The sequence below is a fragment of the Lissotriton helveticus genome, chromosome 3_1, assembly GCF_964261635.1.
Source record: "Lissotriton helveticus chromosome 3_1, aLisHel1.1, whole genome shotgun sequence".
NCBI classification, from domain to species: Eukaryota; Metazoa; Chordata; class Amphibia; order Caudata; family Salamandridae; genus Lissotriton; species Lissotriton helveticus.
In genome coordinates, this window is record NC_136061.1 from 1912555002 (window position 1) to 1912582317 (window position 27316).

The window sequence follows — 27316 nt, forward strand, 5'->3', positions numbered from 1 at the left end:
GTGGCCGTTCGTGGAGTTACTTACTGTAGCTGACGTTTGGTGCTGTATGTAAGGTGTCTGACACACCTTGGTGGAACGGCCCTGACTCGTTTGGAAGAGGCGCTTCACTGTCAGAATCTTGATGTTGGAGAGAATCCAGTTAAGGGGCGCCATCCGGCTGTGGAGAAGTGGGAGACTACTAAAGGAGAATGGAAGTGGCCGCTGTTTGGGGCCCACCTCGACTGAATGGACGAACACGGACAAGCAGCCAGAGTCGGCGATGGAGACTTTCTCTGAGCCCGTCGTGCTGAGGATTGTTTTAACGGATGACCGAAAGATCTGTAAATATGACCTGGGTGGTAGCAGAGTTAACCTTGGACGAGGCGGCTGCCGGGAAACAAAAGCCACACATGGAATCTTTCCTCTGAAAGGCTTATTCGTAAACTGGCTGCCGGCACAATCCAAAGGAACACTTTGCCAAAGACTGCATTGAAAGACTAAACCGGCTAAAGAGGAACAGTGAGGGTGCATTCTGGGACCAGTGGTCCGATTGACATATTGGGAACAAGTATTAATTGAGCACAGTGTCAGCAAACAGGTATGATGGGAATACTAATTCTCACGGAACTGTCCGGATTTGATCTTATGTACTGACAGACATTGTGGGATACAAAACGAATTATAAATACCTCACTGCCACTTTAAATTCCACCTGTTGGGCACTAGTCCTTCTTCAATGCCTAAAGTTACGTTATGTTTAAAAGTTAACGAGCCCACCCTGCATTTTGGACTAAGCTGCATATGATTAAGCCTCAGTGGAGGCGAAACGCGTAATGCATTGTTGTCGCCATTAAAAGAACTTTTAAACAGCATGATGGTGTGGCCGTTCGTGGAGTTACTTACTGTAGCTGACGTTTGGTGATATATATATATATATATACACACATTTATGTATATATTTACACACACACACACACACACACATATATATATATATATATATATACATATATACATACACAAATATATACATACATATACACATACATATACACACACACACACACACACCAAAGGTTAAAATAACGTCATAGTTAGGTGTGATAAAAAGATCTATATTTTTGTTTTTTTAACACCTTGCGTGCTGCCGTCGGCCTTTGAATGTCGCATGCATTACCTTCCTAGTGCTGCGCACGTTCAACGGCCGACGCGGCCCTGCCCGTGCAAGAAAATGCCCACACCGCGGTGGAATTACCGCCACGGTTAACGGGTTAATTGAAATTCACTGAAAAAAACAAAGGTTAAAGTAACGTTATAGTTAGGTCAATATGTCAGTGACAACATTAAAGTTTTCAACTTACTAAAACACTACAAAAAACACAGAAATTCGCAATTTATAGTTAGCAGAGAACGTGTGCCCCTGCCAAGCACTGCTTATGGCCTCACATACCCCATCACTCATAAAATGTTCTATGACACATTACTCTATAAACTAGTATGGCATTAGAGGCCTGAAAGCAAGTACAAGATAGTTCAAAATAATGTGAAGTATCATTATTACCATCACAGATACGACTCACTTCGGTGTGGCAAGCATGTGCTATGTGCAACATTGATCCTATACTATACACGGAAACATAGGAAACTCTCATTGCACATGGTGTTCAATATGTATACAACTGTTCAGAAAAAAAGACAAGTTACTCAACATACTCAACGCCTGTTCCAAAATGAATGCCCAACTTCAGGCAGCTTTTATCTGTATCAAACCTTACATCACTTAAATATTCACCTAACTATATTGTTACATAAAAAATACTGTGCGGCCCAGGGGATGGAGTCCCCGCAGTCTAAGGCGGCTCGAGGAGAGGGCCGCTTGCCCCACTCCCCCAATTATTTGAAATCTGAACTTGGATGAAGGGGTACCCGGGGCTGAATGCAGCTCGGGCCTACCCATTTAATTATTTAAACTGGACCCTGGATGACAAAAATGTGTGTTTTTTTTTTCAATTCAGGGCCAGGGCGATGCCCTCTGAGTCCCTACCCTGCCACCTAATATTATTATTTTTTAATAAGATAACAACAGGGGACTAAGTCCCAGAGTCCTGTAATGGCTGTCAGCAATATTTTTCAAATGTTACTGGCAGCCAATCAGAGCGTTCGCTCAGGTGGGAGTCTGACTCCTGTGGCAACAAGATGACTCAAGGAAAAAAAAGCTCCCAGGGCCAATCAAAGCATTCTATTTTTAAAAATTGGGTTTGTGGTACTCTTGCAAGAGTCCCTCGATCCGAACCATTCATATATATAAATAGTCTTGAATCTTAATTTCTACAAAACTACTGAATGAATTTACATCAAATCACAAAAAGAACAATGTGCGGACCAAGACCTAGCTTTCTGGCAAATGTGGTGTAAATCAGTTCACCAGTTTTTTGTGATAGCGCTTCTTAAAGAAGTCTACGGAAAACGAATGGAGATTTGACATTTTGGGACTCTCTTTTTTTCTCAGGTCTCGCTTGGAGGATCACCCCGAAACTTCCCATGCACAAACTAGGCAAAAAAGAACTGTAGGGGAAAATCTTGCATAGATTCACCAACGGCGCCCAAGTTATTAGAAAAATATATATAGGATCACAAGAAAACAACCTACTTGCCAGTGTTCCTGAAAATACAGTATTTACTTTATGGAGTAAAATACATAAGAACTCAGTCGCATTCTTGGGCACTTAAGTAGAACGTAGGTGTGCTAAATGCAATTAGGATTCCACATCTTAGTTCACAGACTCCGGATTTGTGGCACTTTACAAAGACGGTTAACACATGAGGATGGTGGACTAAATTTAGGTTTATGGACAGGAATGGACATGTCATAGTGTTGCTTGGTGGATAAAGAAAATAAAAATATTTTACACATGTAAATGTGCATTTCCATATAACTCACTCATGAAACCCTGTGAGTGCTTCATAAAATATATCCAGATCGTTCCTCCCGTTGCCCCAGATGTGGTCATGGTGACGCCTCATTTTTGCATATGTTATGGAAGTGCCCGAGGCTGCACTTTTTTTAGAACTCTGTAAGGGTCACGGGCTGGACGCTACCCCAGTCCATTTAAGAGATACTGTTGGGTTTACTACCCTGTCCCAAGGGGAAGAAGCTTACTCATAGCTTTCTCCAACTGGGGCTAGTGCTGGCCAAGAGACGGATAGCTATCCACTGGATGAGTTCCCAACCCCTCAAAATGGAAACTTGGGCCAGGACCTGAGGGAATGAGTGACAGCGGAATTGATTCGTATGAAGAGGGATAGGAGAGATGAAAAGTTGGAAGAAGATGCTAGGGCCTGGTATAATTTGATATCGGGGATCCCCTTAGATGTGGCCTCTGAAACACAGGGTTTGGAGGAAACACACGTAGACCACTCTGATGATGAAACCGAGATGCAGCATTCGGACGCTCTTATGTTGAGTACAGAGTAATCATACTATCCCACTGCCGTTAAGAGTGATCGGATGAAGTGAAATATGGCATGGCTAGAGACTTTCTATGTTCGTGACCAGGGAGGGCGAGTGGGTGGGTTTGTTTATAGAACTATGTTCTTATGACTTGTTTATTGGGAAATCTTAATTTGTTACATACATGTAAAGAGTAGAGGTGCAGATATTTACGGTTAATATATTCTTCCCAGTCCAGGAGATATTTTCTTCATGAATAATTTTCGACTACAATCTTAGCTAAATGTAGAAAATGTTGAGATCACATTATACTGTTCTTTTACAAGATTGTTCTGAGCTGAGAGATTGGTGTATCTGTACTGATTTTCTGATACCGGAAGGTTTAAACCCCTCTATAAATAAAAAACATGTTTTAAAAAACAAATGTTAAACTTGCTAATGTAGATTTTTCACCTCGTGTGGGTAAATGTGTTCAAGTAAGAGTACTCTTCAAATTCTATGATAAGGCTGTGTTGCTCTAACTATATACTAGACTGTGGTCCAAAGCTCAGTCACTTCGCAACATATCATGGGTACTGGACTGTGCACTTCCGAGCATCATCCATATCATTTCCTAACTCATATCTTTAAATATTATCCACTAAACCTTTCGGACTGCATGAGCTAAAGGGTAGTATCACTAGATTAAGATAGTAACATAGTACATAAACCATGTGAAGTATTTTTGTTTGATACAGCAGCCTGGTGCGTCCAACTGCCAAAAACCTGTGAAACAAGTTTTTTTACACAAAATGAAATGAATAACATACAATCTCCTACCTTATCATCGATATCTGTGATATTCATGCAGTAGAAAACATCATACTTGAAATAATTCATCAATACTCTCCTCAGTATATCAAAGGAAATATATGATCTGAAAATACAAATGGAAGGAATTATTCACTTAAGGTCCTGCATCTCTACTTCTATCTAGCCATATATTTAACATTATTTGGTACATATTGTTTGCTTTTATATCACTCAGAAAAGCAGAAGTCTATATAGGGGAGGGGTATCAAGTAAGAACGCATTTTATCATATGCAGAATAGAGACAATCAGACACAACTCCCACACTCTATAGGACTAATTTTCTCTAAAGAGAATGTGCAGCAACAGTATCCCTACAGTCTTGCTCAAGAAGCTATATGTAACTGTGTAAGGAATGTACAACAAACTAGTACTGGTAAGCTTATTAGTCTTGCTTTGCCAATGCTTGTTGGTTGCTGCTCTTGACTTTTCCAAAGCTTGAAAAATCACGTTGGCCAGACATTCTGGAATAGCAATTCAGATACTTGCAAGATGGCCATCTTGGAATCATAGAAAGTAATGTTCCAAGACGGCCGCTGCATTTCCTCCACACAAAGTGCGAGTAGAGGAAATGCAGCGGCCTTCTTGGAACATTACTTTCTATGATTCCAAGATGGCCGCCTTGTTGCATTTTACAGAGAACAATTTTTCTGAAGTAATGTCATCTCGAACTAGAGGTGCTGGTTCTGGTTAATAACTTTCATTAAAAAAAGTACACATGACAAATGCCATGGCATAAACTATATATGCAGGTGTGCAGACTATATTATTCTATTTATTTCTATAAGAAATTGCCCTTTTTGTGTTATCACCACACACAATTTTTGCTAGAGGTTATTGCTGGTGTATGGACTCTGAACACTGGGGAGTTACCATCCAGCGCATGTCCTTAGACCCCTTAAACATGTGTACAATATGCTAATCCTCAACTGACATATTTAATTACCTATAAGTCCCTAGTATCTGGTACTCTGTGTATGCAGAAACTATCACTAGTGAATTGCAGCACTGATTGTGCCACCACTAAAGTGTTAAGGCAAAGCAGGTCTTCAGGCCTGCCACTGCAGCCTAAGGCTGCAGTTCTAAAACTTCAAATTCAACCTGTCAAAATAAAACTTTTGGCAGGCATACACAACAACTACTCCTATGGTGGACGCCAAATGCCCATAGAGCAGGGTGCATAGCATTTAAAAAGTAGGACGTGTTCTTATATTCTAAATGTCCTGGAAGTGAAAAGTCTCCAAAGTTGTTTTCACTGTGGTGAGGCTATCTATCCCATAAAAAAGCACTGGGTTACATTATAACACTTTATAATCCATAACACTTCGCAAATAGCTAGAAGACATTGTTCAAGGACTCAGGTTTATAAGAATTTTAAATCCAATCCCGTGGCCAAGTCGGATTTTAAATTACTAGTGTGACAATGCCACTTTTAGAAAGTTGGTATTTTCCTACCTGAAGCTTCTAAACTGTCAGCCTGCTGGGAGGTGAGAATGGCTCCCAGGAAAGGGAAGTAGAGGGCCTTGGCTGGGAGGAGCTGTGACCGCCTCCTGACAAGATGGGCTGGGAGGTGTACGCGCCAAACGCACAAACTTCAAAGGCGCATCCCCTGGCACATGTAACACGCACCTAGGTCAGCCCCTGCAATAGTCCATGTAGAGTGGCATCAACCCCAGTTAGGGGAAAACCTGTTTTAAAACTGATTGGCAGGGGGGAGTTCCTCATTTCCCTAGTCACACCTTACAAGTATGTCCAGAGCTCTGACCAGGGAAAAAAGATTCTGCCATGTTAGAAAACTAATTAGAAGGATTATTAAAAAAAGAATCGAAGACAGAACACAAAACAATATAAACATAGCCTGTGCAATTTGATCAAGCACAGGGTTGGGGGTTTGATGGGGAGCAATAGCCAGCAGTGAACCACTGCAGCTCTCTGTGGTTTATTTAAGTAGAAAGACCATAGTAAGGGTACCTTAAGGGTTTTGCGAACTAAGGGACAGGCCTACCTCTAAGCGTGCTTTAAGGTACACACCCTCGCATGTGCACAGCTCTCACCCACTATAGATCCTCTGCAAATCCCCAAGATCATCAGGGGTAGGAAGGGAAGCTGCTCCTTTTCCTTCCTGGCGGCCAAGATTTGGAACACCTTACGGCCAGGCAGCCTCTCTACTTTTACACCATTTTGCATAGTAGTCCCCTTGATGTAATGTTGGTGCAATGCCAGCATCCTGAACCTTTCTCTTCGAATCCACTTGTTGGCCGTCCTTAGGTCGACAATGGACCTGACCTCATTCTTCCCATTCTTACAGACAAGAAATAATCTTGAGTATAGCCCCGCGGCTCGTTGTACATGAGGTACAGGTTCCACCGCCTGTTTCTGTAAGAGAATGTTGGCCTCTGACTGTTAATGGTGCAGCTGGAATTGGATTGTTTCCTAGGGATATACGGTGGAGGCGCGATGAACCTGAGAAAATATCCATTGAGAACAATATTCAGCACCCAATTGTCTTGCATGATTTTTTGCCACTCTGCCAGGTCATGTTGAATGCTTCTCCCCTACCGGAGCAGGTAACGGAAGAGGGGGAACAAAGGACGCAGGGTTTCGACCCTGCTGGTATTTTGCCTCCGTGAGCAGGTTGCTGTCCTGATTGTCTTCTGGCCTGACGTTTCTGATAAGGCTGATAGAAGTATTGGTACTGTTGTTGAGGACCTGACTGGGGACCCTGATACCACCGAGGGGTTTGAACCCTCTGTGTAGGACACGGCATTGAAAAGGTCTGAAAGATTTACACTGATCCTTCGGTCTTTCTAAGCCAACAGCTTTCAGCGTCTCCATTTCTGACTTCATCACGGCCATTTCTTTGTCGGCATGTGTTCCGAAAAAGGTTGTCCCCGAGGACGGGAGATTCAGGATATGCTGCTGTGATTCAGGTTTAAGAGACGTCAGGCACAACCATGAGTGCCGTCGAAGTACCACACCGTGGCAATACTCATGTACAGCAAGAAGAGATGTGTCCGCTGCTGCACTTATGACCTGATTCAAGCCCATAAAATCTTCTGTTAAGTTCTCATTAAAGTCCTCTCGTTTGTCTCAAGGGAGGTAGTCCACAAACTGTTTGAGCGATTCCCACAGTACCCGCCTTATCTGCCTAGCAAGGCTGTGGCACTAGATGCTTTCATAGTATTCACTGCTGTATTGCAAACCTTCCTCCCTATACAGTCTATTTTTCAGCTTTCTTTGTTCAGTGGCACTGAAGAGACTGGAGCAGAGGCATGTTGCTTTTTCGCCGCCACCACAATGACAGAATCCAGAGATGGGTTTGTCCGCAGGAAAGCAGGGTCCCACTCTGGAGGACGATATTTCTTTTGCAGCCTGGATCGAGGGGACTTAACGGAAGAAGGTGTCAGAAAAAGTTCCACAGCTGGCTCCAAGAGACCCAGCACAAGAGGTAACAAGGGGGGTGAAGCCTGTTTTAAAAACAAATCAAGACGTTGTTGGGGTAGGAATGGACACTGGAATATTTAGTTTGGCAACCCCTTGCACCAAAACCTCTTGAAATGTCGATATGTCATCCACTGGTGAAATACACGGGGAGGGGAATCCAAGAGTGTTAGAGAGTATCTCCCTCTGCTTGAAGAAGAGGTGTCCCTGGTAGATCTCGAGTGAGATCTTCCTTCATGAAGTGAGTAGAGGAGCGCCTTCTTCTGTGAGACCAATGTCGAGTACATGACCTAGATCTTGGTCGTGGTGTTGGAGGAGGTGACAGAGGTGGAGGAAAAGGTGTTGGAGTTCTCAGTTCCACATCTGGTAGCTGAGGTGGAGGCTGCTGAGAAGGCAGTGTTGGCATCGGGGAGGGAAGTTCCCTAGAAGGAGATTAGGTTTGCTAATACCCTAAATCCAATGTATATACTATCCTTCTCTTTTTGCACGCCTCTTTAAGCCTTGAAGAGGCTGACAAAGTCCCTGAAGAAAATCCCTCCATCCCCTTCGACGTTGATCTACTCGACAGATACCGTCGACGTCGTCTCAACAGTGGGTCTCGCCATTAAATGGTGGTGTCTCGAAGACGATGCCTTGGTGTCGACCGACAATGGGGGAGCGTTGGCGATAGAAGGCGGTGTCTCCATTAAGTATGGGCGCAAAATCCGTTCCACTCGCGGAATTTGCGGCAATTTCCCGATCCGCAAATCTTGCAAAATCAAATTCGCGCGCGAGCGTATTTTTAATTTTTTTTGCAGTAGAGGTATCAACACGGTAGCATCTTTGTGGATAAATAATATGCAGGCAGGATTTATTCTGGCACGATGCTCCTGTCACAAAAATTAAACCTCAACAGGAAGAACTTACAGATATAAATAAAGCAGGTGCCCGAGTTGAAGCTCAAATTCAGTCACGCATTATAAATCAGCCGAAACAACCAGTGAGCACGGTCTAGGCTAGGCAGGTGTGCTTCCTCCCTATATCTACAGCCTACAATTAGATGTAATCCTTGATGGAGGTCTTTGCATCCACGAGTTTCTCGAGCGCAATCCCCGTGTACTTCCTGTGACCAGGAGGCTACTTCCTTCTCATCTGCTGCTCTGATGAGTCTCTGACCTTACAAGAGGCATGTGAACTCGCATGAAAACCCCACCCATTTGGCCCCGCCCCACACACACTAGGGTATGCAACGTCTTCCCGCCCTTTCCTCACTATGGTGGACAGCTCACTCGAGGGACCTCGGCGCCTTGGCAAAGTTACAGACACACGTGGTCATGGGCACATTGTGCAAATCCGCGAGTTTGCGGATGTTCACGTGAACTCGCGGATTTTTGTGCGATTTCAGGCAAATTTGCGGACCGCAAATCCGCAAAATTCGCCCATGCTTAGTCCCGATGTTGAGAAACTGTGACGGTGTGTCAACGCCACTCGGCGGGGATCTGTGGACACTCATGAGGACCACCTGCGAGGTGTCGTCGTCTGACGTGGGCTTCCTGACGCCAACCAGGGTGTCCTCAATGCCGGCTTTGTAATCAACGTGAAACGTCGATGTCTATTTGATCCTGAGCCCACAGCAAACAGGCCAGCGCTGTACCTCCTCTTAACGTCATCGTCCTCGAAGTCGACCGGGACAGGCGCCGTTTTTCAGCCCTTCTTCAGCTGGAGTGCCCCCCAGAGGCTGAAGACCGAGCCCTGGTAGAGGACTGACTCTCTCCTCACTCAGAAGTCCCACCTGAAGACTGGGCCTGCTGTTTTTGCCTCTCCACTGTTCCTTGGAGTCAAATCTTCTCTCTGACACGCAGAGTACGCTTTGAGAAAGTTTTACAGATGAGACAAAAGTCAGGAACATGACCTGCAGGCAAGCATTCTGTGAGGATCAGTCTTTCTACCACAGTGATGGCATTTTTGACAGAAAACTGTGGACATTCCTGTCAGAAAAAGACAGAAAAAGGTAGGAAAGGCCAAAGACGTCGATTGAAGTAGCTATTTAGTAAATTTAGAAGTGAATTGTGGAGAAAATGTGTTGAGCACAATGCTCCAGGGTCCTGTTAGGAGCTGGGAAAAAATAACGGAAGGAATTGCCACTAGTTGTGCTTTAGGGGATACTGGTGGTCTCTGGATTCTTAAAGGCACAACTTCTATTTTCAAGACATATAATTGGAACCTATGAGGCTATTCTGTCCTCTCTCTTTCATCTCTATCACGACAAAAGGAGTTTTGTGAAGGGGATTTTTCTGTGTGTTAAACACTACACAATTGCACAAAATATAGTGTACTGGCACACGTTTTTCTCTTCAAGATGAAGATACGGCCAGTGTAGCCTATGCATTTAGGCTGCATTATTGTCACTTTATCTCTTTAGTGTCTTTGCAAGCCTTCCTGAAGAAAGGCAAATAATATTCACTTAAGAAGATAAATCTAAAAAGTGCTGTGGGGTCCCCGCACATGGGCGGGACTATTTAAGTGCTTATGAATATACATGGAAATCCCCTACATGGGAAGTTGGTCGACAGGGTGGTGGGCTCCACTCTGGCGCAAACCCGCCCAACGGTGTTGGAGCATGGAACCCACATTACGCAGTTGGAAAAGGATCTATTAGTGCTGCGGGAGAAGGTCAATAATGAGAAAGGCCACGCACACCGGAATAATATTAGGATGATGGACCTACCGGAGAGAGTGGAAGGCCAATCAATGGAACTGTACCTAGAGGACTGGCTCACTATGGTGGACCTGTAGGTGAAGTCCTCTAAATGGTTAATGGGGGAGTGGGTTCACAGGGTGCCTGGCAAGTCGCCAGTTCCCAGGGCCCCTCCAAGGACCCTGGTGGTAAACCTATGAACTACAGAGATAGAGACGCAATACTGCAAAGGGGTACGGTGCATGACCCCTGGCAGGTGGAGGGTACCACCGTTAATATTTACCTGGCCTATAACATGTAGGTGCAGAAGCGAAGGGAGATGTTTAAGAGGCATCTCAAAAACCTGGACATAAAATATGCACTGTTTTTCCCCCCACCAGGTTCCTCATTACCTTGGACAGTGGAATGTTTGTCAGAACTGGGCAAAAGTTATTTGCCCAGTTTGGGCGAATATAATCATTCTTTGGAAAGTGGTGAAGTACCGTGGGCATGGAAACATGCCATGCTGAAACGACTTTAAAAATAACCTCACCAGGCCCCTTAATCCCTGAAAGTTACAGACCAATTTCCCTGCTCTCAGTCACCAGCAAAATTGCAGAGAAATTTGTTAACAAAAACGTATCCTCATTTCTGGAGGATCCAGGAATTTTCCATTACACACTAAATGATTTCAGAGCAGGCAACATCACTGAGACAGCTCTCTTAGCCGTTACTGATGAACTCAAAGCAATTTTAGACAAAAATAGGTCAGAACCACATTCGACATGGTGTCTCATTTGACACTCATCAGGAGACTGGGAGATGCTGGAATGGCTGGCAATTCCCTTAAATGGTTAACCTCATTTCTAAAAAACAAATGTTTTCTGGTTTGGGTGGAAGCATTTTGCTCGAATACGCCGGACTTGGACCATGGGGTGTCACAGGACTCATCTCTGCACCCCACCTTGTTTAATATTTATGTACAACCACTGGCAGACACCATAATGGAACATGGATAATCATTTCCCTAACACCTGAACACAACAGCTCTATCCACCTAGCTTAACACTTGCCTCAGAGGTATCACAGATTGGATGCCCAGCAACAGGGAGAAACTTTGGTGGTCGTTAACAATTCCTGCCTGTGGACCGAGTTACAAGGGCCCAATTATTTTGGAGATTTACCCCCCAAAAAATGAAATAAAGTCTGGACTTCTCGATCGACTCCCAACTCACCATGGAGGTCCAAGTTAAGAAATTATCAGCTTGCTGCTTTGGTCTACTTAGAACCCTAAGGAACATTTAGAGTTGGCTACCTCAGGCCATTTGAGGAATAGTCCAGGGCATAGTGCTTTCCCAGCTTGACTATGACAACTCAGTCCACCTAGGAAGCTCACTGTTATGTGATCAAGCATTTAAAAATCAGTCCGAATACTGCAGCATTCCTTCTCCTAAAGATTCCCAAGCATCACTCTTTCTCTTCATCTTTGGCTGGGTTACATTGGTTGCCGGTTTTCACGATATTCAAATTTAAATCTCTCTGCCTGGCCCACTAAGCAATGTACAATAAAAGTTATCCTTTACATTAGCATCTGCTAACTCCCTATAACCCCAAAAGAGCATTATGATGTCAGAGACTATTCACTGTACCAAAAAAAAAAAAAGCTAGGAGTGGAGGGCGTTCGTTGCCTATTTGGCACCAAGGCTCTGGAACTCACTGCCTTTATCTCTGAGAGTAACCATGGAAGAAACAAAATTTAGGAAACTATTTAAAACTCATCTCTTTGAATTATCGGCTTGCTTCAACCACCATGTGATGGACTGGACCTTCAGCACTGAGAGGCCTATTGGGTAACCCTGCGCTTCACAAATCCCTAGCATAGCATAGCATAATATACTTTTTCTCCATGCTGGCAGAGACATGGGAGTGGCTGGAGAAGTAAGGGTATCGCCCCCATGGGGGCGCACGTAGACCCATCCCAATTGTATTGGCAGGAAGCTAAGTGCTGCCTCATTCCACAGAGGAGGGTGTCCTTGGGGTCGTCCAGGGATCAAGTGGAATCTGGGCAGGCAAAAGTGGTGGAGGTGCTTCACCATCAACGGAGCAGGGACAAGGGTACCAGATGGGATGTTCTTCAGGGCATTGAGGAGGACTCTGGTGAGCACACGTCTGGGGAGGGGAGGAGGAGGTGTTGCCATCAGTGACTGCAGTGGATGTTGACTCTTTCCCCCGCTGTGTCTATGTACAGGTGGTGAATTGAGGGGTCGGAGCAGGCAAGGAGGATTGCTATGTCTCACAGACCCCGTGTCATTGGCGCGGTGTCCAGTACATGGATGGTCAATGAGGCGAAAAACAGATGTTGAATTGTTAGGGCAAATTAAATACAGAAAAGAAAGGGCAGTTGTAGGACTGTGGCACGGTAAGGTGGGGTGGGGTGCGAACTGAGGAAAAGTTCAACAGTTCATTTTATTTTGTGCTTTTAGGGTACAGATGGAGAGCTCACTGAGCTTGAAGTGGGGCAGCATGAGGGGGCAGAATGCACTGTCTCAAAGGGAATGAGTGTAGGTAATCTTACATTATTGACGTGGAAACTCAGTGGCCTGGGCTATAGAGTAAAGCGTGGGTTGGTGGTGAAGGTGCTCACACAGTACACAATGGGTGTAGTATTTCTGCAAAATACACAAATAAGGGAGAATTGTGCACCAGCTTTACGGTGAGGGAAATATAAGGTGGTGGGACATGCAGGAATCACTACAGGCTCCAGAGGGTTGGCAATCTTGGTGAAGTAATCCCTACTGCTTGTGGTGACGAAGGTGTGGACGGATGTCCTTGGCCAGTATATAGTGGTTCTGGGGGACTGGGAGTGGGAGACGTTGGTGTTTATTAATGTGTGCATCTCCCCGGGTGTCTGACAAACACGCTCCAACTACTGAGCAGTGTTATAGCAGACATCTTGGGGAGGGGACTTCACTATGATCATGGACCCCCCCCCACCTCCCTCCCCCTCCCCCTCCCCCTCCCCCTCCATTGGACTGAACATATGTTCAGGAGATACAGCAAGCCCATGTGGGGAATGTACAAGGATTTGTCCGGGCGCTGGGTCCGGAGGATGGTTAGAGATCATTAAACAGGCAGGAAAAGGAGTATTCCTATTACTCTGGGGCCGATAATACTAACTCCTGAATCGATAATTTTTTTGCACCTACAGTTATTCTCCCTAGATTGACAGAGACGGCCTTTAAGACAAGAGGAATCTCAGATCATTCCTCGTTGGAAATTACCTTGACCACCCCACTACCGAGGCGGTTGGGCAAATGACGGATAGCGGCCTCCTTTCCCCGCTGGGGTGTCCTGGCTCACCATGGTAACGGATTTCTATGTGGGAACACGGGGTCAGTAGCAGCACAGACTTCCTGTGGGAGGCCTACATGGTTGCGATAAGGGGTGAAATAATTGTGAGAGAAGTTGGGGATAAAAGGAAGAGGGAGCAGGATTGTTTTTATTTATTTATTTATTGATATAAGTTTTATATAGTGCTTACTGGACCCGAAGGTGTCAGAGTGCTTCACATGATCGTGATAGAATACAGTAAAAGCAGTAAAAACAGTCACGCACTGAACATATGAGGTGAGAGTTAGTTAGATAAATGGTACACATCCAGGGTGAAAGTAGAGTAACCAACAGCTAGAGAAAGACATTCCACTTCTGGAGGATGGGCTACCTCAAACCCCAAAGGAGGAGATTAGCCAGAGGCTGGTGCGGAAATGGGAGGAGTATCAGTACCTCTACCGCCAATGAGGTGCAACAGGTAAGCCTGGCTCTGCAACGGTGATTTATGAAGGGGGGGGGACAAGGCAGGCAAACTGTTAGCGTGGCTGGTGGAGAGATCGCACATTGGCAAGCTTGTGGGCCCGACAGAGGTTGGGGTGCGTGGTAGTGACAAAATAGCAGGGGTCATGGATCACCGTCTACAGGAATTCTACTCGGAGCGGCCGCCTCCTTAGGGTTTAGAGCGGAGGAATTTTATCAGAGACTGCTCTGTATGAAACTGGAGCAAGGGAGGGCAATGGAGCTTGAAGAGGACTTGTCGGAGGGGCGATACAAACAGCGCTCAACCGGTTGGGAAAGCTACGGGTCCTAATGGACTCCTGGTGGTGCTCCTGAGGGGATTAGCCAGTAAAATAACAGCCCCACTGCATAAAATGTATGTAGAGGCCCAAGATAAGGGAAGCTCCTACAGGATCCAGTAGCGGCTGGAAGGGAATGAGGTGGAGGGGTAGTGTTGGCAGGGGACAAACTAAAAAAAACACACTAACCTGTTCCGCCGGCCAAGTCTCTCCTCCGCTTCTTGAGTCCCAGAACCAGGAAGCACCCAGGTTTTCCATAGCCAATCACAACGCTGCAATGCGTTGTGAGTGCCCTGGATCGGAGCTCAGACGGGGTCTGGAGGCCTGGCCATGTTCCGCACCAGGCTGCGTAATGCAGCCTGGTGTGGCCCATGGAAATTGCACAAGACTCTTTGGCCAGGCCAAGACGGCCGGTCAAGCAGTCATAGGCACTTTGAGTGTGCAAACGCCTCCTCTCCCTGTGCCTCGAGCCCTGCCCCACCCTAACTCAGACCCAAAAATGCGAGAGAAAAAAATGATAATAACTTCATTATCCTCATTTTATTTTTCCTACTCACAGAGCAGTGGGGTGACGCTCCTCCGCCTTAGCGGAGGAGCCGCCCCTTACAGCATCCGAGGATAACCACAGTGATCCTCATTTAAAAGCGGGGAAAACAGGGAAACAAATGGAAGGGACTCCTACAGACCTTTTTTCCCTTCTTCCGTTGATACAAACATTTTGCCAAAGTTCTGGCTAATAGGTAATGGGGGTGATCCTGGATCTGTCCACCCGGACAAGTGTGGGTTTATGCCCCAGACATCTACCAGACTCAATCTTCAGAGGCTTTAGAACAACGCTGCAATGGCAAGAGGGCTGGAGGTACCACTGGCGGTGATCTCCTTCAATGCCTAGAAGGCATTTGACTCAGTGGGGTGGCCCCATTTGATAGCGGTTCTGAAGAAGATGGGATTTAGGCTGAAATTCTTGGTCTGGGCCCGCTTACTCGGCGTAACACTTACAGTACGGCTTACAGTAAATGGGGTCCTCTTGCCAGATTTCCTGAATGGGAGTGGTACAAGGCAGGGTAGCCCTTTGTCGTCGATGCAGTTTCCATTGGTGTTGGAGCCGCTGGCCGAGTGGATGCTCAGATTGAGGGTTGGAGACAGGACCCCCTTGGGATGATTGCATCTTGCTTTATGCGGACAACATACTACTATACCTAGCCGAGCATCATCAGACCAGACCCTGGGAAGGGTGGCCGGGATCTTTGCGATTTACAGGATGTACTCTAGGTTGCAGATTAGTTGGGGGAAGTCGTGGTTACATGGAAGGGCGCAGCACAGTCTCACCATGCCACTCAGGACTGAATGGGGGCATTTTAAATAGCTGGGTTCATGGATCCCCATGGGTGAGGACTGCCATTATGTAAATATTATCACACCGCATCTTCGGACACTGGAGACAGATACTGGACATTGGGCATGCCTGCCGCTCTCCTTGATGGGTAGAGTGGCGTTGTTTAAAATGGTGGCCCGCCCTCATTTTACATAAATACTTTAAAACAGCCCATGTTTTTAAGGCAGTTGATGAACTGCTGAGAAAGTTGGTGTGGTGGGGGGCTCACAGAAGATATCACTATCCACGCTTGAGTGTTCCCCATATGAGAGGGGTATTGCACTACCTAATGTGCAGCACTAATATGAGGCTGTGCAGGTCAGTCTGATTAATGAACGGGCATATGAGCAGCTAGATTACCCAGATTTTCGCCTGGTTCAGGAGACACTGGGGGGAAGGGTACTTGATTTTGCTATATGGTATGAGGATGTCAGCAGTTGCCCTCCCCGCAATGAGGGCAGTTATGGGGATTTTGCCTAGGCTGAATAGGGAAATGGGTTGGCATGGGCTCCTCACACAGAGGACCTCATGGTGGCTGGGTACACATATGGGGGCGGTGTCAGGTCTTTGCGGCTTAAGGAAGTGGGATGAGATTTGGATCAGTATACTGGATGATGTATGGGATGTGAATGGGGTGGCTCAGTTTGATCATATAAGGTTGGAATATGGAATATCACCCTCACAAGTGTTTAAGTACCTCCAATTGTGCCATGCGCTAAGGGTGACGATCCCACATGATGCAGGTGTTATGGAGACCTCGCACCTGAAGTATAGATTGCTGGATTGCCCAGTGCTCGCTAGGAAGATCTCTCTTACCGATCAGACTCTGGTTAGGAACATGCTGGGGTACTAAGAACCTCTGAGGGTCCAGGGGCAGGTGGGTGTGGGAGGGTTGGAAGGCGAGGACTGGGGGGATGTACTGCAATTCCCCAGGATGGTAGTGATTAAGGTGGGTCATGGATTAATACACTGCATATACTATACCAGGGTCCTCTTACATAAAATGGGTAGAGTACCGGATGAGAAGTGTCTAGGAGGTTGTGGACAGAGGTAAGTTTCTTCACAGAATATGTGACTGTCAGAGTCTTCACAAATACAGATTAGAGGGTGCCACTGGCATTCAAGTAAAGCCAGGAGCGCAGCTACCATTGTTAGGGATATGGAACAGAACAGACGCTTCTTCCCACCAGCAGCTTCTGTTCAATCTGGACTTCTTTCTGGCTAAGAGAGAAGTGGTACGTAAATAGGGTTCTCAGTGGTACCAGTGGTGAGAGATTGGTAATGTAAAATTGATATTTGCTATGCACAGGAAATAGTGATACAAGGGGAGAGGATGCCCCAAAACAAATTGGCAACATTTGTAATGGCAGGGTGGGTGACAAATAGAGCAGTCTGATGCGACTGGCAAAATAGGGAGGAATGGGTGATCGGGCACTGAGCACTAATGGAAAAGGACAAAGGGCATACAAACCTCGGCTGACTACGAAGGAAGGATGGTGCCCGCCTCCAGGATGGGAAGCTGGGAGTGCTGATTGCTAGATAGTAAGCTCAGAGGGTGGGGGGGTTTAATGTTATTTGTTGCATAAGGATGCTGTGAAGTTAGCAAAAGTAATAAAATACGTTATTAAAAACTCTTGTACTTTAAAAACAGATTTAGAAACAATTTTGAGTTTGTCTCCTCTAACATTTGAATTATTCAATTCCTTTATTTAGTCTGATGGATTTGAAGAAACCAGTTTTGGATTAAAATGAAAATCTGGCAAAGAAAAAAAAAGACATACCAGAGGTTTTCTACCGAATATCTATGGTACAGCTCAAAGAATTGCTATAGCCACATACGTAGGGATCCACTATATGAAGCAGAGGTTTGGCATTTTCTATACAAATTATTTTCTCTTGCTTGGAGACAAAGGTCCGGATATGAGTGCAGGTCCACTTAACTTCATGAACACGTAATGAAAGGATTCTGGTTTCATACATGCACCTGTTATGATTGTGTTTTTCTGTATAGTGGTAGGACCCATATGTGTTTTTGCCTGGAAGCTCATCTACATAGAGCGGTATGAGGCTCAGCAAGCTGTCATGTTCATTCAGTTTTCTTCTCTGTAGTAGGCTAAAAGGTCTTATACTTTTAAAATTCCCAATGTAATTGCTATGGATTTCCTAGTTTCCTTTTCCTACTCTTTGGTCAGGCACATATTTACCGCATATTTTGTTTTCAACAAAAACCTTTCCTAGACCTATTTCTCCGGAGACGGATCTATCCATCCACTTTGAGAAAGTTTTTTCCCCCCCCAACGAATTTCAAACTGTGCATTGTTTTTAGAGACTGTACGTGGCATTCTCACTTTGGTTCCACGAATATTCGCCTCCCATGAACAAGCCACGGTGTACATGCATGGGATTGCCTAGCTAGCCAACCTTGGTTTAGGTCTTTGAAAGGCTTTGCATTTGGTCACCTGGCTCCCCAATTCACACAAGTCTGATTTGCAGTTGTTTTGACCCTAGTACGTAAGGGTACCTTGATACTTTGGTTCCTAAATTCATGAGCTAATAAATAACTGCAAATTTTGTAGGTGTTCTATTGTTGGTTAATCCACCATCTGGTAAGCAGCCAGATTCGAGGTATCAAATATCTTCAGACCTAGAAAGTATTTCTTTAGTGAAGGTACTTTTATAAATATTTGGATTTCAAGTGACTTTTGTGTCTAATTAGCAATCGTTGAGAATATACTTTATCACAACAGTAAGTCCAGGGGTCACAGGCAATATCATTTTTGTCTTTACTAATATAATGTGAGGGAGTAGATTCTATTGTATTTTGAGTCTTTTCTCATGGGTGCAATCTGCCAACTACTGAATCGATACACTCCTTTTACCAAAGCACAAAACGAGACACAAAAAACAATACCTTGCATGTCCCATGTGGGAGGCGTCATAAACGGTTGGTCCACAGCAATACCACAACACCTTTTTCCCATTCTGTGGCACGAACACTTCCTTAATTATAAATAAAGTAAATAAATAAAAGTGGTGTCAAAATGGATATAAAAAACTCAGGCAGCTGGCATGAGAAAGAATAACAATTTGGAGGCCCCTTGTGTAAAATATTAGCATAGAACAGACAATCCTATATTATTCTACCAGGAAAATAGAATAAAACATAAATCTCGTAGCTGCAAATTAGTCTTTCAATGACTATTTTTTGTAGTATCCATACTCCTAGACGTTTTAATATTTCTTACAATTGTTCTGCAACATTACTAAGTATTGGCTCAACCATAAACAACAGCAAATATATTCATTCTATACACCTTGTCAAATGCATCATAAAATGTTTCAAGTCAGTCATGTTGTGTATACATTAATCTCCATTTGACTAAATACGTGCATCAATGACATCATTAGGACCCTACACATCATCTTAGCACTGACATTACTGATGTCGTTAATATGAATACAGTATGTTTTTGATAAACATTATAATGTTTCTTACGTTCTGTTATCAAGTACTGTTGTTTATAACTATAATTATCATGAGTTCAAGAACAGTTCACTTGCTGGCGAGTTAAGGATTCCATGACGGGGGTGTGACTTATGATTTATACCTAACTGGCAAATTTCAGGGAGTTTTAGATTTGGATTTGGAATCACAGCGTCACTTTACCTGTATTTTTCAGTGAGTATCTTAGGATTTGTTTTGTGTGAATGTTCGTGTCTGCAGTACTTGCATCATACGTTGTAGAACTGTTGTGTTTTTTCAGTGAAAAAGTTCTAGTCCCCTGCAGTTAGCTGGGCCCTATTGGAGATAGGAGGAGTCTTATTTTTTCTATCCCTGGAGCAGGCAGATAAGAGGGCAGGCGCCTGGTTCTTAGAGCGCAGTCCAGTTCCTAGGTGCAAGACAAAGTCAGGAGTCAAAAGTCTCATTGCTTCCACTGGCCTTTCTTCTTAAAGAGTCTTCTTCTTGAGTCTGTGAACGTTCTGAAGAGATGGCAGTGAGGTGTTAATCTTGTCCTGTGCACTAGCCAGAGATTGGAGAATTTTCCCTTCCCAATCTTTTCTACTTTGTCACCTTGTGCCCATCTCTTTTTCCAGCACTTTCTCTTTGCCAAAAGGCCTACATCTAAGATGGCTGAACCCTAAGTCCACCAGGAGGATCTCTGGCTCTCTGACTCCACTCGCCTATTTGTATTAGGTTTTCTCTTTTCTAGCAAATTAGAAACTAGTTCTCCTTCATGAGGTTTGTGTCAAGAGACTAGGAGGTTTATATGAATTAATACGAGCAGCCCAATTTGGCATCTCCATGTCAAAAGCGATAGTGTTAAGACTGTCTTTTTTCTGGCATCAATCTCTTTTCCTTCACAGATAATCCCTGCTATGTTTTCAATTGTTGACACCTCCCCCTGCATTCGTGGGTACAGAGAGAGGTCGATTGTCCTATGGCAGGCAGGCTTGTATATTCGAATCACGCCTCTGGCGGAGTGAAGAGTGGCAGAACTGGTTTAAGTAAATTCTGGTGACTACAGCAGAAAGTAAATTTTTAAAGTGACTTTTGCACTAAAGTTATCACAAATCTGATTTCAACATTGAATTAAAATTGAAAAGAAGAAGATCACTTTTGTTTCATGCTCCTAGCATTTGCCTTAGGAGAGATACAAAATAAGGATTTCATTATATCCAGGCTTGTTGCTAGAGAAAGCATACGACATTTTGAAAACAACTCCTAGGGCTTCAGTAACTTGAGGACACTTATTTGAACTATGTAGTGTTAACACACACACACATACACATGTATATAAGGCACCCTGCTCTGTGAGCTTACAAAGCATGCTTTAGGGGTCACCTATTGAAATAAATAATAGGATTTCTTACATGGTAGAGATACATATCCTTTCATGTATCACTGCAGTGCTTTGAAACTGCAGTCCAGCTTCTGCACAAAGGTTCTCCTACCAGTAATATATGTTAGTCATATAAGTGGGTGGTGAAGGTGCACTTTGCATCATGACATTTAACTTCCATGCCTTTGGTGCAATTACATTTAACAAACGACAATGGCTCATTGTAGACATTCAAAATATCATTACTTAATACCTTGGCGGATACAGTCGTTATTTACAGAGGATAAATACATCAAAAGTTTTATGGAATTTAAACATCTGATGCCCTGGTTAAAAAGTTCATGACCCAACCACATTTAATTGGAATCAATGTAATTCATTTGCAAATTCTCACAAATAAAATACACAGAATTATGCGACATAAAATGCTCACAAACGTAAAAGGGTGCCAATGTGAATTAGGAGAGGAAAGTGCATAATAATAAAAGATGTATGACTCTGGACTCCTTGAGCGATTTATAGGGGAGAGGGGGGGGGGGTCACAAAATAAGGGCTATATAACGTCTGCAGTCAACGGCATTTAAATCACTAGGCAATAGGGGGTCATCATCAGGATAGATAGTATGGGATGAGCACTTAAATAACTGTCAATCCTCCTGTTGAGTAGGGGGAGAAGTGTTGAGATATGCCCTTTAGAAGCAACATTCGCACCATGCAGACACTACTGCACATCAAAATAGTGAAGAACTGGTCTTTTTTATATAAATTAAATAGAGAGATGTTAATCCATGTACCCAAGCATATGTGCCAAACCAAAACAGGCTTCTTATTTACATTAACTAGAATTGTTTTATTAACATTAATAAACTAATTCGAAATTAAATTAACCAGTGCAAATTCAGTAGCTTTAACTAAGTCACACAGTAATTTTAGATTTCTCCTTCAATTGATCATAAATAAAAGGATTTTGTGGATCACCTTTCATTATGGTTACCATACATTAGTCGCCTAAAAGGAAAAACATTGCCATTTAACATACATTGGCACTTGCGCATGTAAAAATGTTAAAACATTTCCCACGAGCCTTTAAACCTAAAGTTGATCTTAATTTTCTCATGGTCCCATTTTCAACCCGAACACCTTTATCAAGGTATTTACTATTTCTGTATGATGACTTCCATTGCTTCTGTAGTGAACGTTGTCAGACTCCATAAATCATCTGTGAAACCTTTTTGAGATTTCTTTTTCTGTCAGTCATATTAAAATTCTTTCTTCAGTTTAATTGTAGTTTTATCCACATCATGTTATCACTAAATATAGTAAGTGAACATTATGCAAAGAGGTTTTGTTTTCAAAAAAACATTTCATTTCAATGCGGTAGCTCATGCCTTCAGGTTGCCATGTTTGTAATCATTTGACCCAATGAATCTTGCTGCAAATAATGTATTTGCTTCTGCCTCTTCAGACTCAACAGTTCCAGAATTTGTTGTTTAGTTGGACTCATGCGTTTGTAATTGAAAATGTGATAGCTGTGTTGCTATCAGTGACCTTTGATTTGTATTCTGCCTATATTTTCTTGGCCTTGGGTGTCATTTCCCCACATATCCTTTTCTGCCTAGACACTTAGGGGCCGATTATGATGGCGGACGGACCCGAGTCCGTCCGCCACCATAGAGTAGGAGGGACCGTCCGCAGGGGCAGCGGCGGTCCCTCCGTGCAAATTAGGATGTGACCGCCACCCTGGCGGTCACATCCTGTATTTTTATCATTGCGGCGGGTGCTGCTTGAAGCAGCACCCGCCGCAATGATAAAAATGTAAGTTGCGCATGCACCTCGCGGTGCCTGCCGCTTTGTGCAGGCAAATGCAGGGGGGTACCATAGGTACCACCCATGTGCACCCCCCACCCCCCCTTCACCCCTGGGGGCCCGCAACGGGCCCCCAAACTAAAATCCGTATGCCTTTACACGGCGGAAATGCCGGCCCGGTGGATGCGGGAAATCCGCAATCGTAATAGGCCCCCTAATGTGGGATGTGCAAAAGGGGGTATACAAGCAGAAAATCCTGTCCTCTGAATTTTTTAGGGAGTTTTACCATCGTTTTCACCTATCAGTTGGCTTTTTATTTCTTGATAAATTGTAGTTTTCTAGCCATTTTTCCCGTCAATGGAGTATATCCAGAAAAAGGATTTCCTCTGAATTGACTGTATAAAAAACGTAGTTCTCAGGTGAACTCCATATTTTGTTTATGTTTTCCATCAGCGTTTTTGTTTTTACCTCTCCAAACGAGAAGCAGGTTATCTAGGTCTCATATGTACATGGTCTGATTGTTTCTCCATTCTTGTTCTATTAAAATATTATCTTCTTCAAACTTCTTTATACCTTCTTTATGTAAGATTCGTGTGGGCAATGAAGCTACATCTAGTGTATATAGCAACGTTCTCTTAAATATGAAGCTTAAAAAGCTTGGAAAATGCTTAATCTTTTTCAGATATCCCTTCACATTCAAGAAAAACCTTCAGTATCTTTTTTTAATCATTTGCGGGATCATAATCTATAATCTTATTCTTGATCTACACAGCAAATCTCCATTTCTCCTCAGCTTCATTTATGATATTGGTTTTCTATCGCCAGTACAGTGGTTTTTAAAAGCATATGTACAGATGATGGAATGGTCAACTGCAAAATGGCAGTTTGCTTGCAACCGAATTCCGAAAAAATGAGGCAGTAGTGCTTTGCAGCAGGTCTGGACTAGGATTAGTAAAACCGAACAGGTGGTTCAGTAAATAATATGTTTCAATCAGTTCTAGCTGTATAGGCCGGTATCTATGCAGGCTCCTATTGGTAAGGCAGGAGACTGGATAAGACCGATGTACTCCCCAGACTGAGCACCACTATCCCCATTCAAAAAACATTTCTTTGCATTTAAAAAACATACATGCGTAGGCATTAATTATTAAACATGACGAAGTACACATCGGAATCCGGTACAATGTATTTGGTCTGAAAAATATTCTATAGACGTAGACTGAGTGTTATATAGCAGTCCATGTTGTAGATTAAACCCATGGCTGATTGCAGCCACCAATCAGGAAGGGACTGGGGCATCCTTATTGACGGTGAGAAACATGTAGTGTCATTCGACATAGACAATGTTTTAATATATATTAAGGATATCTGAGTAGGAGTAGTCGAGGTCGTGCACATACTGGAGACGTTCACTGCTGCCTCTGCGTAGGGGTCAATTGGGCAAAAACATGCCTGTTCTCATTACGCCTGATTCCTCAGATAGTGGTGCATGACCACAAGATCAAGTGGAAAGACTCCACATTCCAATAGCTAGGCGTGAAAATATATCACACCAGCCAGGACCTGCTGGGCCATAATCTGGTGAAGGCGTTATGTTGTCCGAGGCCTAAAATTGCACTCTGGAGTGGTCTCCCCTAATGGTGCAAGGCTGACTCGCCCTCTCCGAAATAGATATGGTGCCAAGATTCCCTCACTAATTTGCAAACTTTCTGATCCAGGTTTCCCGCGGTAGGCTCTGCTCACTGAACAGTAAAGTTCGGTAGTTTCCCTTGGTCAAATTACTGAGAGAATATGCCCAAATATTGGTCTTGGACAAAAAGCTCAATTTAGCATAAACATAAACAATTTTGTGTATAAAATGTACAAATTTTATTAAAACAAACCATTAAAACAAATAAAAGACAATCTTATTACATGAAATGTTTTTGCAATTAAAAAACTCCTTCACAATACATATGGAAACAACACATCATCATACTGTAATCAACCAAGTTGCAAAAAATCTCATCAATTAAGACAAGTTGTGTGGTTTACAAAAAATGGGGGAGAGAGAGACGGACACAGACAAACAATTTGTCATTCAAATGTGCACATCAAAACCCTCGTTATAACTCAATCCTAGACTCGTCTTATTATGTTGTTCTTAGGGTGAGTTGGGTTATTCGATTGTACAGTGAGGGGCGTTGACGCGTTTCGATGGACTCTTTCAGTAATATGCCATCTTTTTCAAGACTTAAACATATGTGTCTCTCCTATTCTGGCACTGGATGGTTGCCTTGTACATGGAGATCCTGTTGGTAAATATATCCGAATCAGTATATTACGTTCAACCATTAGTAATCATCTCCAGGTTACATCGCATTTGTGATAACATCTTACATAGTCAGTGCTTGCAACTTTAAGTTCTACAGCTTTTTATCATTAGCCCACTTGTCCTCGTTTCCATCAGTATTACAATTGACATACATTGGTTGCAACCTTGTTCTTTTATTACTCAAACACCCTACCAATATGTGGGCATCCATTAACAAACAAGCCTCCCGGGGTGTTCCTATTGGCATCTCAGCTTATTTATAGCACCAAGGTTATTTGTTATCACAAATGCGATGTAACCTAGAGATGATTACTAATGGTTGAACGTAATATACTGATTCGGATATATTTACCAACAGGATCTCCATGTACAAGGCAACCATCCAGTGCCAGAATAGGAGAGACACATATGTTTAAGTCTTGAAAAAGATGGCATATTACTGAAAGAGTCCATCGAAACGCGTTGACGCCCCTCACTGTACAATCGAATAACCCAACTCACCCTAAGAACAACATAATAAGACGAGTCTAGGATTGAGTTATAACGAGGGTTTTGATGTGCACATTTGAATGACAAATTGTTTATGTCTGTGCCTGTCTCTCTCTCCCCCATTTTTTGTAAACCACACAACTTGTCTTAATTGATGAGATTTTTTGCAACTTGGTTGATTACAGTATGATGATGTGTTGTTTCCTATATGTATTGTGAAGGAGTTTTTTAATTGCAAAAACATTTCATGTAATAAGATTGTCTTTTATTTGTTTTAATGGTTTGTTTTAATAAAATTTGTACATTTTATACACAAAATTGTTTATGTTGATGCTAAATTTAGCTTTTTGTCCAAGACCAATATTTGGGCATATTCTCTCAGTAATTTGACCAAGGGAAACTACCGAACTTTACTGTTTATAAGTACCCTACTCCCCTGGTTTCCAAGGGGTCTCTCTCAATCCTTCTACATCTGCTCACTGAACACCATGCCGAGTCAACTAATCTGGAACAATGGGTGGTGTAGAGCAGCACTGTAGATGAGCACTGGCAAAGCTGGAGCATTAGCGCTCCACAGAGCAAGGGGGTCAAATATTTAAGCATTACGACCTGGTGGCACAGCTCCAGTGGTCGGATCGATTGCTGGCAAGCCCCAACTGTCGTCCGAGAACTATTCCCCCAAAATCAGACCTACTGTGGAAAATGACTAAAATCGGTATACATAAGCGGCGTTCATTTATGTTCACCACAGCCACTGTTGAAAGTAAAGCGACAATCATGAAACAGTAGCCACGCCATCTTATCCCTTTTAGGCCCCATCGCGAACATAGGTGGCAGCCATTTTGTGTGTCACGACCTCTCTGCCCACTGCCAATAGCCTGCGCGTCTCTCCCCCTCACTCCCCAGCCTCGCAAGCATTCCCCCGCGCCCCGACAGCCCCCGGTTTCTCCTGCTTGGGCCATAAGCGCACCTCTAGCGCGACCCTGTCTCCGAACCACATCCCGTGCTGAACCCCCTCGCTCTTTCATCTCATTCAAAGAACAGGCCCCTTTTTGATAACCTCTTCCTCCCTGCCCGATTGTCCAGCCCGATCCCAGGCCATCACCTAGTCCGACAGATGCAGTTTATTGCCCCCTACAGTAGGACCTCGCCTCACATCAACGGAGCGGTGGTTAATCAATACCCTCACACCTCCAGATCCGACCGATCGCCCACTTTCTCGTTCCCAGCGGAATGTCCAACTGCGCGACAACCACCACATGCTGAGGTTGAGGTGGGAACTCTACTGTAAATATGTGTGGGAACGGGGGTGAAGCGGGGATTCCGAGGATGTCTTTCCGTACATCAAAGTATTGACAAGAACGTGTTTCATGTAATAAAGCAATAAACCTGTGTATAAGAGGCCAGGCCTCAAGGATGCGTTTAGAGCACCTCGAGAAGATACCCTGTTGTCTGATTTGACGTGTTCTGCTCCGTCGGAATAAACTCCTGTTTCCTGCCTTCTGTCTCCAGCGCCTGCCTCTTTGTTTGGTAATCTCGAATGGTATGAGAGGCGGCTATCGCCGGGCAAATACTGAAGGGTTCTTGGTCGAATTCGGCCCTACCTTTCTACAATTGGCGTCCCAAACGTGGGGCCCATCAGTGACACGTGGATCCAGTGGGAGAGGTCCCAACGACAGAGTGAACGACTGCAACGATCGGGAAGTGCATCTGGTTCTGAGCAGACCTCTCTCGAGTGAACTACGGTCCTGACTGGGAACCATCAGGAGTGCCACAGCAATTACGGAGAATAGAGGACGATCAGGCGCTGGAAGCGGAAGACGAGAAACTGTCCATGCGGTCCGGGTAAGGTCGTGTAAACACGACGCATTGCGAATTGATTGTTTGATTGTTTGAAAATACTAGTATTACTCATTTGATTGTTTCTGAGAGATTCTCTATTTGCAAACAAGCACAGAGTCGCCATACTCTGTTTAGTCTTTGCAGA

At 44.0% G+C, this 27316-nt stretch overlaps 1 protein-coding gene across 5 annotated transcripts in view; it reads right to left on the reverse strand.

Moving 5' to 3' along the window:
* The window catches only part of CARS1 (cysteinyl-tRNA synthetase 1), a 406480-nt gene that overhangs the window by 290771 nt on the left and 88393 nt on the right, over positions 1–27316 (reverse strand). For all 5 annotated transcript variants that reach the window (XR_013608861.1, XM_078682918.1, XM_078682921.1 and 2 more), the window contains 2 exons: positions 18791–18879; positions 4250–4346 (listed from right to left, as the gene is read on the reverse strand). Coding sequence is in view for 4 of the 5 variants with exons in the window: in XM_078682918.1 (XP_078539044.1) it covers positions 4250–4346; positions 18791–18879 (186 nt within the window). In the remaining variant the exon portion in view is untranslated. The remainder of the gene's footprint in view (positions 1–4249; positions 4347–18790; positions 18880–27316) is intronic.